The following is a 17,645-nucleotide window of genomic DNA, read 5'->3' as shown; positions in this document are numbered from 1 at the left end:
ATTTTTATCACATGGCTTTTCAGGTTGATTTCATTCCATTCAGCCTGAAAGGAGTGGCCCATTCATGGCCTCATCTGAAAGTGATGCATATTATTTCCTTAACATTCTTTTGGCTAAAATTCAGTCACATAGCTGTACCTAAGTATAAGGGAGATAGGAAATATGATAGCAGTGTGCCCAAAAAGAAGATTACATGGAGTATGGTAATAGCAGGCTCTGCCACACATTACACATATTTTTAGTTTCTTCAAAATTCTAGTCACTCTCCTGAACGTCTTTCTCTTTATATTCCTTTTGAAAGGCTGTACCCAGAATGAATTAAGTACTCTAGCAGTGTTCTGATTAACAGAGTAAAGAAAAAATGCTGTTTAATAGCCACGTTATACCATTGGTTTATTGTACTCACTGTCGGTGAAAACTTTGTTAGTCATTTTGAAATTAAAAACAAAGATAATAAGTTTATACTCTTGATAACAAGAGACTAGCTGAACTTTCTTTATATGGTTGTGGGGAGATTGGAAAACTGTAATCAGTTTAATATGGGATAACTTTATCAAGAATGTGGGAATTCTGTACTTAAAGATCGTTTTTAAAGGATAGCTTCTCTGTTTCCTTAGGGTAATATTTCCTAAGCATACAATTGTAAAATGGGTAAAGTACCCCAGTACCACACTGTATAGTAAGATGGAATGGGCACAGGACCAGAAATTGCTCATTTTAAAAAATGAATAATCTAGTTTATATGGATGCAAATAAGCAAGTCTACTTTGAGCCTTGGTGATTAGTAATTCAATGATACTGTCTGTATAGCATTGGGCTATAATATATGAGAAATACGGTGTACTATTATTAGCTACATTAAAGTTTGTCTATCTCATAACTGCAGTCAGGCTACCTATATGCATGAGCCTCTAAGTCAAAAATGAGTGGACCCTAACAACTCAGAGCAGTATGGGAAAATGGGGAAGAATGTCGTCAATGGATTAGAAACTTTCATGAATCCATGGAAGATAAAGCAGTGGGGATTAGATTGATGAGGTTAACCACAGTTCAAAGCATGAACGTGAAAGGACTGCTTTGAAAGATGGGAGTGGTTTCTAACTCTGTGTCAGTGCTAGGAAGGAATCGAAAGAGCCCTTGGACAACTTTGGGATAATTGGCTTTCTTCACTTCTGGCCATGCCAGCCAACAGTCAGCAGAGTTGTTTGTCCTCATCTAGAGCAGTGATGGTGGGTTCAAGGACTAGTGTAGCAGAGCAATGACTTATCTATGGCTGCTGATATCAGGAGGAATGGGGAACCCTTGTGCCCCAAGGACAAATTGCAAGCACATGCTGTTTCCGATATAGTCTAGCTTCTTCCATAATCACTGGAAGTAGAAGCTAGAATAAACAAAAAAAGCATCTAAGTATGCAATTGAGGAAGGACAACTCTGGGGATAATCATATCTATGCGTCACCAACAGGCTGTTGTGGAAAAGAACCAGTTGGAGTTATAAATGAAATAATTCCCTCCAAATAAATCCCACAGTGCTGAAAAGGAGCAGACAGATGAAGAGTGAATTAGCAAGATGGAAGATCATGAGGCCAGGAACTCTTACAGTGTGTGATACAAAAGAACAAAGAATTGAAAAGTGAGGAAAAAGTTAAAGGAAGCAGAGGAGCTAGATTTAGGTCTAACATCTATTTAATGAGATTTATGGAAGGAAAAAAAGAAATGTGGAAGAGAAAATAGTCACATAATAGAAGATTTCATAGAGTTAAAGAATAGCATACGTCTTCAGATTTCAAAGGCCTCTTGTGTTCTAACTGATGGATATAAAAAGGCCCACATCAGGGCTGGCCCAGTGGCACAGCAGTTAAGTTCGCACGTTCTGCTTCGGCAGCCCAGGGTTCGCGGGTTTGGATCCCGGGTGCGGGCATGGCACAGCTTGGCGCACCATGCTGTGTTAGGTATCCCAGATATAAAGTAGAGGAAGATGGGCATGGATGTTAGCTCAGGGCCAGTCTTCTTCAGCAAAAAGAGGAGGATTGGCAGCAGTTAGCTCAGGGCTGATATCCTCAAAAAAAAGAAAGCCCACATCTGGATAAAATTTCAGAAGCCCAAAAGTACAGAAAAAAATCTAAAAATCTACCAGGAGAAAAATATTACTAGAAAAGACTGAAAACCAATTTACTTTTACCTTTTCATTGATAACACTTGCTTCTAAGGAGACAACTGAGCAACATTTTCAAGTTTTGAAGGAAAATAGTTTTGAACTTGTAATTTTCTGCCCAAGAAAGTTAGCATTTGAGTGCGAGAGAAGATATTTTTGAATATGCAATGCCTAAGAAACTATTACCCGTAAACCTCTGACTGAAAGAATTATTAAAGGATTATTTCTCCTCTTGGATTTTTATTTTGCAGAAGTGGCATATAACCAGCATTGATCAAAGAAAACAGTAAAACATCACAAATTGTGATAGAAAAAATTTTTTTAAAGAATATGAAACTAAATCTAAGTTGGTCTTGGTCTGAACTTGAAATGACAGGAAAGACAGTGAAGGAGGAGAAGAAAGTAAAAGCACGTTCAGATTTTTGTCTGATATGTAGATATTGGTTAACCTTACAGTTTGGTAGAAAAAGCAGCTTCGATATGTCTGTTAAAACTTAAAAGAATAGAAATACAACATATAACTTCCAGACCACAGAAAGGGGGGAAAGGTACACATTCCAATAAAAATCCCAAGATACGTGGATTCTAAAATTGAATGTAGAAGGAAAAAAGTGCTTGAATTTCCAAGAAAATTTTGAAAAAGCAACGAGGAGGTTCTTGGCCCACCAAATATTAAAGCATATCACAAAGTTAGTGAATAAAACTCTGGAATTTGGGCCACAATGGACAAATTAATGGAATACAGTCCATTAGTAGACTCTTGTATACATGGTAATTTAGCAAATGAATTAGCAAAAGTACAGATTTATTTCATAAGTGATATTGAGACAGGAGGAAAATATTCATATCATAATGTATTAGAGAAAAACATTTTCATGATTTTGGAGCATGGAAGGCCCTGCAAAGCAGAAAATTCAAAAGCTATGAATGTAAACTTTTCGCTATCAAAGATACCTAAATAAAGCACACAAGCATCCTACAAGGAATAAACATTGCTATCCTCTAATAATAATATTGGAAAAGGTCTAGAGGTTTGTTTAGAAACATCTTTTTGGCATCTGTTTTGCTTTTATTCTTTTTTTGGGCAGTAAAATCGACATAAAATTTACCATCTTAACCATTTTTCTAAGTGTACAATTCAGTGGCATCAAGTACATTGCATTAAGTATATTCACAGTGTGCAGCCATCACTGCTATCCATTTCCAGAACTTTTTCATCATCCCAAACAGAAACTCTGTACCCATTAAACAATTACTCCCCGTTCCTTCCTCCCCTCAGCCCCTGGTAACCTTTGTTATAATAGCTTTCTGTCTCCAAATTTACCTATTCCAGGTATTTCATATAAGTGGAATCATGTAGTATTGTCCTTTTGTGATTGGCCTATTTCACTTAGCATAATGCTTTCAAAGTTCATCTATGTTGTAGCTTTTGTTAGAATTTCATTCCTTTTTAAGGCCAAATGATAGTCCATTATAAGTATGTACCACATTTTGTTAATCCGTTCATCTGGTGATGAACCTCTGGATTGTCTCTCCCTCTTGCCTGTTGTGAATAATCCTGCTATGATTGTTGGTATACAAGTGTCTGTCTGAGACTTTGCTTTCAATTCTTTTGGCTATATATCCTGGGTTACACAGTAATTCAGTGTCTAACTTTTTTTTTTTTTTTTAAAGATTTTATTTTTTCCTTTTTCTCCCCAAAGCCCCCCGGTACATAGTTGTGTATTCTTCGTTGTGGGTTCCTCTAGTTGTGGCATGTGGGACGCTGCCTCAGCGTGGTCTGACGAGCAGTGCCATGTCCGCGCCCAGGATTCGAACCGACGAAACAGTGGGCCGCCTGCAGCGGAGCGCGCAAACTTAACCACTCAGCCACGGGGCCAGCCCCCAGTGTCTAACTTTTTGAGGAACCACCATAGTGTTTTCTACAGTGGCTGCACCATTTTACAGTCCCACCAGCAAAGGGCTGTAATTTCTCCACATGCTCACCAACATTTGTTATTTTCTGGCTTTTATTCTTATTGAACAACTGCTTATTTTCATATCTCACTTTTGGCTGTGTAAGTGAATTAGCTGATCTCAACAAAACCTTTTAAGTAAAATATAACCAAATTAGTTACCATATGAATTATAGTTTGGAGTCTTGAGTTTTAAAGAAGATCCCATGTGTTTTGGTTATTAATCTATTGCATACATGGTTTTTATGTAAATCCAACATATGTAAAAGATTTTTTAAAACATAATTTCTTTAATACACAATTTAGATTGTCATTAAAAATGTGTATAATCTACGGTTGTGTTGAATAATTGACACATACATAGCATGTGTGTGTATACATACATAATGCATTTACTTTCTTTTTTAAGGTGCAAGAATTATTTATTCGTGATTATGGAGAAATTTTTAACGTCCAGTTACCTGGTAAAGAAGAACGGACAAAATTTTTTGAAGATTTAATTCTAAAGCAAGCTGCTAAGCCTCCTATATCAAAAAAGAAAGCAGGTTAGTTCTTCTATCAAAGTTAATATCTAATAATTTCAAGGAAGTGGGAATAAAATATCAGTTAATGGCACTGCCATCTTCTAAGAACGTAAGCTCAAAACCTTGGTCATGGGGGCCAGCCCCATGGCCGAGTGGTTAAGTTCACACACTCCACTTCGGCAGCCCAGGGTTTTGCCCATTTAGATCCTGGGCACAGACATGGCACCGTTCATCGAGCCATGGTGAGGCAGCATCCCATATGCCACAACGAGAAGGACGTACAACTAAAAATATACAACTATGTACTGGGGGGCTTTAGGGAGAAAAAGGAAAAATAAAATCTTTAAAAAAAAAACAGAAAAACCTTGGTCATGAGGTTGATCCTCTCCTTAAAAATCTCTATGCTGCCCATTAAATAGACTAAAGTTCTTAAAGCACACACAGCCTTTCATAGTATGGCCCCAATGCATGTGGAATTTGAGCCAGAATTCATAGTATAGCCCCCATCTGTCTTTCCAAACCATTTTTGGCACTTCTGTTCTCCCTCCTTTCCCCCACCTCTTTCCTTACAAAGCACTCTTATCTTTAAACCATACACAATATATTCCTGCCCTTTCATAATTTCGTTAATACTTACTTTCTCTCAGTATTGTTTCTATACCCATCGCCCATGTCTGCCTAAGGAACTACTCATCCTTTATAACTCATTTTTTGTTCCCTAGTATAGCGAGGCAAAATTAATTTTCTACCTTTATGACCCACTGTACTTTTTTCATACTACATGACATTGCGGTGATGTTATGATTATATCTCTTACTCAATAGATTGTAATCTTATTGGGGCAGCACTGTCATAGCCCCTTTTTAATCCTGAGTAGTCGGTGCATATCTGTTTAATCAAAATTAAACTTTTGTTATATTTGAAAACATATCACAATTCTTTATTAGTTCAAAGTCTTTTTCACTGTTAGAATATTCTTGGAAATAATGCATTTTCAAAGTTTTAATAGTCTCTTAAATGATCCTAAAATGGAACAGAGGATGATTTAGGAATTAGTATTCCAAATGGCAAGTTATCAATGATTGCTGGGGGAGATGTAGGGGTAGAGATTATGGTAGCATTTAGTATTCCAAATCTTCTGAGTTCTGGCAGATGCAAGGAGGATAACTCCTGAAAGCCTGGTTGCTATGTGCACTGAATCATTTAATATGATGGGAGAGTAGTAACTAAAATCTTCTATTATGTGAAGTTTTGCAGGCCTTGGAGGTACTTCCAGTAGCACCACCACCTGAGCCAAGACCATTGACTGCAGAAGAAGTGAAACGACTAGAAGAACAAGAAGAAGATACATTTAGAGAACTGAGGATTTTCTTAAGAAATGTTACACATAGGCTTGCTATTGATAAGCGATTCAGAGTATTTACTAAGCCTGTTGACCCTGATGAGGTATTAATTTAGTCTTTGTATCAAATGTGTTCTAAACTATAATGCTTCAAAATCAGAATATTTGAATTGTTTGTGATTTCTTCTCTATTTTATTAACTTGTTTTTTCTGTACAGAAACATGTTAAGTAGTGTCCTAGACAAATGGAGACTTCAAGAGCTATGTAACACATTTTCCTTTCCTACAGAGACTAGGCAACGAACTTTGGCCCAACCCAGACGTTCTAGAAGCAATTTGAGAATGTCTTAATGCTACATAACATTATTCTGACCTACATGGTTAGAGTGAGCTGGAGAGTGAGGTCTTAAGTTGACACTGAAGGATGGGTGGCATTTAGATGAAGAAAGTGGTATAGGATGTTACTGGAGATATAGGTGCCCAAGAGTAGCAGTAAATGCAAAACAAAACCAGCCTTAAATAGAGTCAAAGATTTCATATTAATATATTGTCATTATCTCTTACGTATTTATTCTCTCTCCCCTATATTCCCTGAAAGAGAAACTTAAGTCAAATGTTTTTTATGTTCAGAGTTAATTTAATGATTTGGTCATTTGCTTGAATTTTAGGTTCCTGATTATGTCACTGTAATAAAGCAACCAATGGACCTTTCGTCTGTAATCAGTAAAATTGATCTCCACAAGTATCTGACTGTGAAAGACTATTTGAGTGATATTGATCTAATCTGTAGTAATGCTTTAGAATACAATCCAGATCGAGATCCTGGAGGTGAGCATTAGTGGATTTTTTTTCAGGGGCTGGAATGGGGGCTGCTAACCCCCTTATTGAGGGTTAATTTTATGTCAGGTGCTATATTATAAACATTTTATATTCACAGTGCCATTTAATTCTCACAACAACCTTACCCCTCATTTTATAGTTGAGGAAAATTAAGTTTAGAGAAGTTTAAAAAGTTATTCAAGGGCCGGTCCGGTGGCGCAGCGGTTAAGTGCGCACGTTCTGCTTCAGCAGCCCAGGGTTCCCTGGTTGGGATCCCAGGTGCAGACATGGCACCACTTGACACGCCACGCTGTGGTAGGTGTCCCACATATAAAGTAGAGGAAGATGGGCACGGATGTTAGCTCAGGGCCAGTCTTCCTCAGCAAAAAGGAGGATTCGCAGCAGTTAGCTCAGAGCTCATCTTCCTCAAAAAAAAAAAAAAAAACTTATTCAGAGTCACATTCCCAGGAAGTGGTAGAGGCAGAATTTGAATACAGGTTTTTTTCATTCCAAAACCTCTGTGTTTATCAACAATTACATGATATATCCTCTAATGGGACACAAAAATTGCATAACAACTTAGCTTGTTTTCTTTGTTATCAGTGCTCTTTCTCAAAAAGTGGAAAAATAAACACTTCTCTGTAATAAAATAGGTTTGAAAGGATTTTCTTGGTTAAGACCATTATAATTTTTATTAAAAAAGTAATGCAGTGTAATACTTGGTAATAATAATATTTTAAAAACTAAGTCCCCCATTTACTTTCTCCAAAGATGAACACTGTTAAGTTTGGGGCTATTTTTCCAGACCTTTTCTATGCACATACTCATTCCACCCTTACCTACTCAGTCTATTAATAAAATTTATAAAGTAAGAGATTTTTTAAATGATATGATATATTCAGATATCTACATATTTGATATAAACTTGTCCATTTCCAAAAAACATTCTTTCTCAAGTGCTTCTTTTCCCTAGCTTTCTATTGTTTTATGGAGGCAGTGTCCTTAACTCTTTCAGTGGATAATGTGTTTTTTAATAGTTGTGTGTCCTGCATTAACTCTCTCCTCCAGTACATTGGCTTTCCGTTTTTATAGTCATGTGTCGCTTAACGATGAAGATACATTCTAAGAAATGGATTGTGAGGCAATTTCGTTGTTGTGTGAACATCATAGAGTGCACTTACACAAACCCAGTTGGTATAGCCTACTACACACCTAGGCTATATGGTACTAATCTTATGGGACCACTGTTGTATGTGTGATCTGTCATTGACTGAAATGTTATGTGGTGCATGAATGTAAATTGGTAGTACTTATCAATTAGATTGATTAGCATAGGAACCTACTGAGAGTTTCTTCAACAGTTGAGAAATCCACTATTCTTCCCTTCCCAGTCCTCTGTCCCTCCTTCCCTGGCTTTTCTGGATAATTTAGAGTTCTGGAGTTAAACGATGGAAAACAGGCCACCAAGCTGGGAACACCTCTTAATTGTAGAAAGAAGGAAGCATTTACCCTGGAGGCAGAGGGCTTTTTCTGTTTCATTGCAATCATGCTGCTGCTGCTTCTCTTTCTGTTCGTTGTGACAATCTAAAATTAATTTAGGGCCGGCCCGGTGGCGCAGCGGTTAAGTTCGCACATTCCACTTCTCGGCGGCCAGGGGTTCGCTGGTTTGGATTCTGGGTGCGGACATGGCACCGCTTGGCACGCCATGCTGTGGTAGGCATCCCACGTATAAAGTAGAGGAAGATGGGCATGATGTTAGCTCAGGGCCAGGCTTCCTCAGCAAAAAAGAGGAGGACCGGCAGTAGTTAGCTCAGAGCTAATCTTCCTCAAAATAAAATAAAATAAAATTACTTTAGACCAGTGGTGTTCAAACTTTAGCAGGCATCAGAATCTCCTAAAGGACTTGTTAAAATACAGATTGCTGGGCCCCGTCTCCACAGTTTGTGATTCTGTAAATGTAGGGCCTGAGAGTTTGCATTTCTGAGAAGTTCTTAGGTAATGCCAGTGCTGCCACACTTCGGAAATCAATGCTTGGATTTGCCCTGCCTTTCTTCAGTCCCAGATGCCATGTTAGAAGCCCCCTGCAACATCCCATCTGATATGGTAGCTATTGCTGTCAGCTATAACCTGGGTGTGAATATTGCAACCTACTGCCCTGTGAAGGGGGCTGATCCAGGCATTCAAGCTATTCTGCATTCGCTTATTACCTGCTTTCTGCCTCTGCATATCCCAGTTTACAGTACTTGTATTCTGAGTTTAGTATTTTTTCCAGTGTTTCCTGTGTAGGGTTGCTCTTTCATTGTCGTTCAGTTTTTCTGTCAATGTTGTACCGTCCTCAGTATCTCTTCCAAAATTTTTTTCACATCCCTTGTTCACATTAGTGAACTGATAGCCTTCCTTACTGTTTTTGTTGTTATTATATTGTTGTGTTGTTGTCTGGTCTTGCTGTTGTTTGATTCTTATATTTTTTTGGTATTTCAAAGTGATCTAGATAGGACAGAGCAATCAAACTGTTTGAGTTTACTCTGCTGTATTCAGTCAGATGTCCAGACGTCAGATTAAATACCACCAAAAACAGAATAACACAGTTCCAGTAACTTACTATTCGTGGTAAAAGTAAAAAAGAATTGTAATGACTGCACTCTTAGCCCAATATGCTGAGTGTATTTTTGGTAAATTATTAAAAGGAGAAACTTTAAATTGTATTCTTTAATCATTTCTCAGATCGTCTTATCAGGCATAGAGCCTGTGCTTTAAGAGATACCGCCTATGCAATAATTAAAGAAGAGCTTGATGAAGACTTTGAGCAGCTGTGTGAAGAAATTCAGGAATCTAGAAAGAAGAGAGGTAGGAAGATGATTTTTCCTGAGAAAAAGATGCTTCTGCCTTTTAATCAGTCATGTAATTGTGAAATCAGGAAATTTGATTTGATATCTCATGTCTGTTTATAAGGTTGTAGCTCCTCCAGATATGCCCCATCTTACTACCATGTGATGCCAAAGCAAAATGCCACTGCCGTTGGTGATAAAAGGTCAGATCCAGAGCAGAATGAAAAACTGAAGACACCCAGTACTCCTGTGGCCTGCAGCACACCTGGTAAGTGTGCTTGGGTAATTTTTATGTAGGGGATTGTAACTTTATTCTCTTCTAATGCTGTTTACTTTTTCCCTCAGTTTCCTTTGTTTATATTGGTGTAGTAAGTTACATTGATTTTGTTAATATTAAGACAACTTTGCATTCTTGAAATAAATCCAGATTCCTAATGATGTACCACTTGCAATCCCGGTTCACCTTCATCTAATTGTGGATGACTTGATTTGAAACTGATTTTCATTTCCTATGAATCCTGGTGTATTTTCTGTTTCTCATTATTCTTAGGGTATATCGCCACAGGGTACCAACCCAAACGCTGTGGGTTTTCCTGAGGACTTCTTTCCTTGGCAGGCTCTGAATTCCAATTTTTGCTCTTTAAGCCCCATGAATGTCACACTCTCCTCAGCTTCTTAGCCTCTCAACTATTCATTTTTCCCCCCATATTTGGGTGTCATAATTCCTCAATGCCTTGTTAGATCTCCAGTGCTTTTAAACAATTTTTAAAATTCTGCATGTGTATGTATTTTACTGGGGTTGGAACCTTGCCTTATTGTATTGCAGGTTTATCCATCCAGGGGTAATTGATTTGAAATAAAGTCCTTCTTTTGTAAAACTGGGAGAAGGAAGCTGGGTAAGGGAGGATTAGAAAGGCAAACCAGCAAGAGACTTCCACTGCCAGAATGCTTTCGGTCAAATCAACTTTAAGCAAGTATATATATGGAAATTGAGGACATGAAAAATGACTCCCTTAAAACAATCCATTCCTAGCTATATACCCAGCAGGACTGCATACATTGTATTCGTGAAAAGACATATATAAGAATGTTCGTAGAATCAATATTCATAATAGCCCAACACTGGGAGCAACCCAAATGCCCATCAACAGTAGAATGGAAAAATAGGGATTATTACACAACAGTGAGGATGATTAAACTTCAAGTACTGCAATAGTATAGATGAATCTCCCAAACATCATGTTGCTGTGTGGTTATACTGTGTCTAGTCTAGAAAAAACATTTAATCTCTATATATCTTAGTTTCTTCCTCTCTAAAATGATGTTATCAGTAGTAATCTTGATCAGGTTAAAATGAAATTTCAATGAGTTAGTACACATAAAGGGCTTAGAAGAGTTCCTCTCATATGACAAGCACTCAACAAGTATGGGCCATTTCTAATTTTGCCCTTCCTCCAGTTTATTCCTCATACTACTGCCAAAGTGATCTTTGTAAATATAGACATCAAACGGATAACATAATTGCCCTCCTTAAAATTATTCAAGATTTTTAAAAAATTATTCAAAATAGAATCCCAACTCCTTAGAATGACAGGTTATTGCCCACTTCTCTACCTGCTTCTCACCGTATTCTCTACTTTTGTTTCCATATTCTACCATACAAAAACTACAGTGATTTCTCAAACTCTCCATCCTCATATCTCAGGAGCTATTTTTTTCGCACTTACTTAGACTTTAGAAAATTGTTCAATATTCTTTTATCCTTTTTCTTTACATTCTTTGAAGCCCAGTTGAAGAGAAAAATTCGCAAAAAGTCGAAGTGGTACTTAGGCACCATAAAAAAACGAAGGAGAATTTCACAGACAAAAGATGATAGCCAAAATGTCATGAGTGACAAAATTGAGAGTGATACAGAGGAAAATCAAGATACAAGTGTAGACCACAATGAGACTGGAAACACAGGAGAGTCTTCAATGGAAGAAAATGAGAAGCAGCAAAATGCCTCTGAAAGCAAAATGGAATTGGGAAATAATACTTCGAGTAATTGTAGTATTGAGAATGAACTTGAAGAATCTGGGAAGATTACAGCATGTACAGAATTGAGGAAAGATAAGATTGTTTGCAATGGAGATGCTTCTAGCGCTCAGATAATAGATACTCCTGATGAAAATGAAGCAAAAGGTAAGTCTTTCTCAAGTAAACAACTTACTGATTTTAAAAGATGTTTACTCAGAGTTCTTAAGCAACTAATTACCCTCTCGATTTCTTCCTTTTTACGTGTCTTTCATAGTGCAGGGGTTAATTAATTAGGAAAAAATACCATTATCTTTACTTAATGACTATTGAGCTAGTAAATCACTATTGTTAAAAGCAAACTGTAGCATCAACAGACGTGGATTTTAATCCCTAGTCCATAGCTTAGTAGTTTTGGACCTGGGCAAGCTTCTTGACCTATCAGCCTCAGTTTTCTCATCTGCAAAATTGGGGTAGATAGTTGCAGGATAATGAGATATTTTGAGGATTGAATAAATAATCTATCTAAAGCATGCAGCTAAGTGCTTGGCTGTACAGTTTTTAAAAGCTGGCAGGATACTGTCTTATTTTTAAGCAAGATAAGCAGTTTCCTGTGATGCTTGCTGAGTGATGTAGAACTGTTACTTACCTCTGTCATTCCTCTATCCCTGTTGTGGGTTAAGTCCAAGATTATTTACATTTATTTCAGTGATCCTGCTCCCAAAGTTATTCATTTGGAATTGTTGTCTGTCTGAATCTTCCTGGACCTTTGGAAGTAGATTTGTTTGGTTTTTGGAAAAGCCAAACATTATTTAGTCTTACAAAGCAAAAAGAGGGGTAACAATCACTTTATTTTGGTCAAAAACAAGTATTGACTAAGTTAGAGACTGGTTTTTTCCAGTCGCTTATATGCTGTAGGTAAATCTTTTTCAAGGACTTCCTTGAAATGAGTCCTAGTGTGAGTAATAGCAAAATGGACTAGGACATAATAGCCTTTCCAGTGTGGATATTTTAAATGTTAGTCCTCCAGCTATATAATTTAGTATGTTTTGTTTGGGTTCAGAGTTGTTTTATTTTTCTTTTTTCAAAGGACACTATTTAGTGGGACAGGTAGTTGTTTACATATCAGGAGATTTGGGTTCTTGTCCTGGTTTTTACAACAGCTAGGTATGTTGGCCTTAGGAAAGTCTCTTCCCCCTTCTTGGCCTCATTTTTCTCATCTATCAGTGAGTAGATTGTTAGAGATCAGGGATAGGCAAACTTTTTCTGTAAAGGGCCAGATAGTAAATATTTAGCCACATAATGTCTGTCACAACTACTCAACCGTGCCAGAAAATCCACATTGACTTGTGTGTGTAAAATAGGTGTGGTTGTATACTAATAAAACTTTATTTATAGCAGTAGGCCAGATTTGGCCTAGGGTATTAGTTTGCAGCTCCTATTCTAGGTTACTGAGGTCCCTTCCAGCTTTTAAATTCTGAGTCTTATGCCTGAGTAGAAGGATCCCCTAAAATTCTCAATTTGAGAAATACTTTCTCCAATGTCCTTAATTTTTCAGTAAGTGGCAGCATCTTAATCTTACAGTGAAGTCAATATGCCAGAATTGGTGTTTGTGTCTTAGTAAATATATCCTGCTATTTAATCTGTCTAATATTTATTTTAGGCACTATAATGTCTGTGAACCAAATAATAGTCATGTACTTTTTCACTCTAGAAATGTGTGTTTTGCGAATGACTCGAGCTAGACGTTCCCAAGTCGAACAGCAGCAGCTCATCAGTGTTGAGAAGGCTTTGGCAATTCTTTCTCAGCCTACCCCCTCGCTTGTTGTGGACCACGAGCGATTAAAAGTATGTAAAGTGAAATTGTAATGCTTTCATTGTGCAGGTTAGTAGCATAACCCACCAAAAGAGAGGCTGTGATAGTACATTGTGTCAATTTGGCATGCAATAAATAATCATCTTTTATGAAAGGATAAACTTGGTATGGAATAACTTTTGTAAAGGCGCTGGTTGGAGATGGCTAGTGTGTTTATATTATAGTTTTTAACATACTTGTCTACATCATTGATCCCATACAATGTTTTAATGACCAGTTCAGTTGGTTTTTAATTAACCATAATGGCATATTTTTGTTGACTGTGATATGTAATGATGCCTGCTAGGGCCAGACTTGAAGAATCACGGAAATCCAGTGTGGTCATTTCAGTTGTGAGAAAAACACTGAGCAATGGAAAATCTTTTTTATAAGAGAAAGAACCCTGACCTGGTGAGGCAGTTCACCATTTATGTACCATCTCTCTTTTTTTTTTTTTAAAGATTTTATTTTTTCCTTTTTCTCCCCAAAGCCCCCCGGTACATAGTTGTGTATTCTTCGTTGTGGGTTCTTCTAGTTGTGGCATGTGGGACGCTGCCTCAGCGTGGTCTGATGAGCAGTGCCATGTCCGCGCCCAGGATTCGAACTAACGAAACACTGGGCCGCCTGCAGCGGAGCGCGCGAACTTAACCACTCGGCTACGGGGCCAGCCCCAATGTACCATCTCTTTTTGTTTTACATAATGAATTAGTTTTAATCTACTTGTAGTACCATCAAATACCTTGCAAAAACTGCTTTTTTTCCTATTAGTCTAATTTGAGACTATTTTTTAGTTCGTAGAGATTTATGGCTAGAAATTGAAATTGGCAACCTGCTCAGCTATAGTTTTTAGAATGGGAGTTACCCAGGGCTGAGGCCAGGATGATAGAATACTGATAGCTAACAACGGCTAAATGTCAGAGGCGCTATTAGAGGCTGCCGTGTCTTGTCAAATGATTTGGTCTGCCCTCTCTCTGGCTTATATGCTAGAAATTCCAAGAATCTTCAAAATTAAAATAATCTCGTCTTGGGGAATTTATCTCTTAGGTATGTAAACACTCATGTTTTCTTTTAGAATCTTTTGAAGACTGTCATTAAAAAAAGTCGAGAGTACAATATTTTTCAGTTGGAAAATTTGTATGCAGTAATCAGCCAGTGTATTTATCAGCATCGCAGGGACTATGACAAAACAACACTTATTCAGGTAAACTAATCTATATAATAAATTAAATGATTTTATAAGAATTTTTAGAGACCATTTTTTCATATGTGGATTATGGATTATTTCTAGGTATAACTGAGTTCCATAGTTTTTTTAATCTAGCACTTCATTAGTTTGTGTTTCTTTAATAAAAAGTGGTCCTATAGTATCAGTAAACTGTGAAAAATCTTTATTTTATGTGTGTATTAATGAAGATATATGGCTCCTTTTTAAGGTAGACTTAAGATAGACCTATTGGTCTTTACTTATAACTATTTGAAATTAACATAAGATGAACACATCTCAGACTCATTTCAGAGGGATTTAAATAATGAAGTCCCATCAGCAATATCAATAGATGTGATAGTCTTAAATACTGAACTAAATTTCTATTTTCACTGTCAGATATATACATGGGTAATAATATCCTTAAGGTTGTTTACTGGGAAAAAAAAAAACAGCAATGGAGTAATGTTTCTTTAGCTTTTTCGATATTGAAACTTACTATTTTTCCTTCCTACCCTTTATCTAGAAAATGGAGCAAGAGGTAGAAAACTTCAGTTGTTCCAGATCATGATGTCATGGTATCGAATATTCTTTATCTTCGTTTCCTATTTAATCCACCTTTGTCGTGTCCACATAACTGATGCAAGATGAAATCCTGCATCTTTAAGGAAAAGATTAAAATAGTAAATAAAAATAAAAATATTTAAACTTTCCTAGTATTTATGTACATATGTAAGATAAATTACAGAGATAAGTGATAAATATTGGCAGTTGGATTGAACAAGGCATAGTAAGAGTAATGCTGTGGCATATCAGTAGTTGAAGTGTGGCCAACTCGTAATGAAGTTATTTTGATAACTAATGTTTTATGGCATTTACGAGTAATTAGTGACATCGACATTTTCTGTTTTAAGCACCTTTAATTTTATCCTTCCTAAAAATAGTTTATTGTACCAGACTAGAAATTTACTTAACCATTGTGTCTTTGCCATTGTTTTTGTTGTCTTTGTCCTCCTTGGTGCCCATCTCTGATTTGCCTTTAGCTTCCCCTGCCCATTCACTTAAAAGCCAATGTTCAAGTCATGATTTGCAAAAGGACATGAACAACTTCTGGCTGCACCACAATTCTGTACTTGACTGTTCAAAATTAATGCTTTTTATATAAACATTTTTATAATCCTGATTTGGGTTAATAGAAGTTTTAAATATTTTTTGGGTTATTTTTATGATTATACACACAACAAATGTATTAATAACTACTTTGTTAAACAGCTTTTTAAAGTTTTTATATTTGCAAAATGTTTATATCATTCTAAATTTATGCTTAGGTTGTATTCTATAGATAGCTTCTATATACAATTATATAAATATAAATATTATAAATTTTGTATTAATGATACCAAAAATATATGTCTTTCTTAAAGCAATAAAGCCATTCATCACCATGCATATTCTTTTTTTTTTTTTTTTAGGAGACATTCTAATATTAGTTTGTAAAATAGCTTCTGTTGGAAACTTGTTTCAAAGGAATAGGGAATAATGATCTCATATGAGAGATTCCGGATTCTAATACAGGTTCAAAGTTGAGCTGCCTTTTGTTATTGATTTATGTGGATATTGTATTTAAAACCTTCTAAAACCCAGTAATTCAGATAGCTTAATTAGTAGATACTATCTTATGTAACGCATAAAGCAATGTCAGTCACTGGAAACATTTAAGTACTATGTGTATATTCCTGAATTCACACACACACATATATACTCATGTGTATTGAAGTTTATTATAACTTATTCCAGATGCATCTTATGTAACTAGGATTTCATTTTGTATGTATAGCTTCTGTAATAAATTTTAAAGGTGAAAATTGCGTCTCAAAATTATTTGTTTCTTCATTATTTTAAAATGTCCTAAAGATAATTCAGTGCAAAACAAGTGCAAAAATCTGTTTCATTACTATTCATAATTTAAAATGCTGTTCACACTGGAATGTTTGTATGGTATATGTTCTCTAGCTACAAAGACTAATGTGTTTCCTGTCCTTTTCATGACATACTGTCAACAGACGTAGGAAGTAATATGTCTACATTTCTATGTAGACTTTCAAAACCATGCTAAAATTGTAAGCCTAGAATGTTTTTCTCATTTTTTTGCTTAAAAGTGCAGTCTATTGTAAGTAGGCAAGAAAAAGAAATAAAAGGCATCCAAATTGGAAAGGATGAAGTAAAACGCTATTCACAGATGACATGATCTTACATGTAGAAAATCCTAAAGAATCCACAAAAAATCTGTTAGAGCTAATAAACAAATTCAGCAAAGTTTCAGGATAGAAGATCAACACGTAAAAATCTGTAGTATTTCTGTACACTAGGAATGAACAATCCAAAAAGGAAATTAAGAAAGCAATTCCATTTACAGTAGCATCTAATACAATAAAACACCTAGGAATAAATTTAACCAAGGAGGCACAAGATATGTACACTGATAACTACAAAAATGTTGCTGAAAGAAATTCAGTAACACCTAAATAAATAGAACGACATCCTCTCTTCATGGGTTGGAGGACTTAATGTTGTTAAAATGGCAATATTCCCCAAGCGATCTGTAGACTCAGTGCAATACTTACCATAATCCCAATGGCCCTTTGAATTTTCCTAAATTCATAATGGAATTGCAAGGGACCCTAAAGAGCCAAAACAAGATTGAAAAAAATTTTAGAAGACTCATACTTCCATATTCCAAAACTTATACAAAGCTACGTTAATGAAACTGTGGTACTAGCATGAAGGACAGACGTACTTATCAATGGAATAGCATTGAGAGTCAGAAGTAAATCCATATATCTATAGTCAATGGATTTTTGACAGTAGTGCCCAAGACCATTCAATAAGGAAAGAACAGTCTCTTCAACAAATGATGCTGGAAAACTAGACAGCCACATGCAAAAGAATGA

The 17,645-nt window shown here is 36.2% G+C and overlaps 1 protein-coding gene and 1 long non-coding RNA gene across 4 annotated transcripts in view; one reads left to right on the top strand and one right to left on the bottom strand.

The window, feature by feature from the left end:
• The window catches only part of ATAD2 (ATPase family AAA domain containing 2), a 66,645-nt gene extending 50,073 nt beyond the window's left edge, over positions 1–16,572 (top strand). The window contains exons 20-29 of one of the 2 annotated variants that reach the window (XM_044743774.2): positions 4,519–4,654; positions 5,883–6,079; positions 6,644–6,803; positions 9,519–9,641; positions 9,747–9,890; positions 11,408–11,803; positions 13,350–13,483; positions 14,563–14,691; positions 15,221–15,272; positions 16,167–16,572. In XM_044743774.2, the coding sequence (XP_044599709.1) occupies positions 4,519–4,654; positions 5,883–6,079; positions 6,644–6,803; positions 9,519–9,641; positions 9,747–9,890; positions 11,408–11,803; positions 13,350–13,483; positions 14,563–14,691; positions 15,221–15,265 (1,464 nt within the window). In that variant the 3' untranslated portion in view covers positions 15,266–15,272; positions 16,167–16,572. Of the gene's footprint in view, positions 1–4,518; positions 4,655–5,882; positions 6,080–6,643; positions 6,804–9,518; positions 9,642–9,746; positions 9,891–11,407; positions 11,804–13,349; positions 13,484–14,562; positions 14,692–15,220 lie in introns of both variants that reach the window. The other variant, XM_044743772.2, reaches the window with a different exon arrangement.
• Positions 1–17,645, bottom strand: part of LOC123275720 (uncharacterized) — a 50,788-nt gene that overhangs the window by 20,273 nt on the left and 12,870 nt on the right. For both annotated transcript variants that reach the window (XR_011493330.1, XR_011493329.1), the window contains one exon: positions 17,319–17,375. This is a non-coding gene — a long non-coding RNA (uncharacterized lncRNA). The remainder of the gene's footprint in view (positions 1–17,318; positions 17,376–17,645) is intronic.

Source organism: Equus asinus, chromosome 12, assembly GCF_041296235.1.
Source record: "Equus asinus isolate D_3611 breed Donkey chromosome 12, EquAss-T2T_v2, whole genome shotgun sequence".
In the NCBI taxonomy this organism is placed as follows: Eukaryota; Metazoa; Chordata; class Mammalia; order Perissodactyla; family Equidae; genus Equus; species Equus asinus.
Note: the sequence above shows the minus strand (reverse complement) of the source record. Positions and strands in the feature narration are given on the sequence as shown.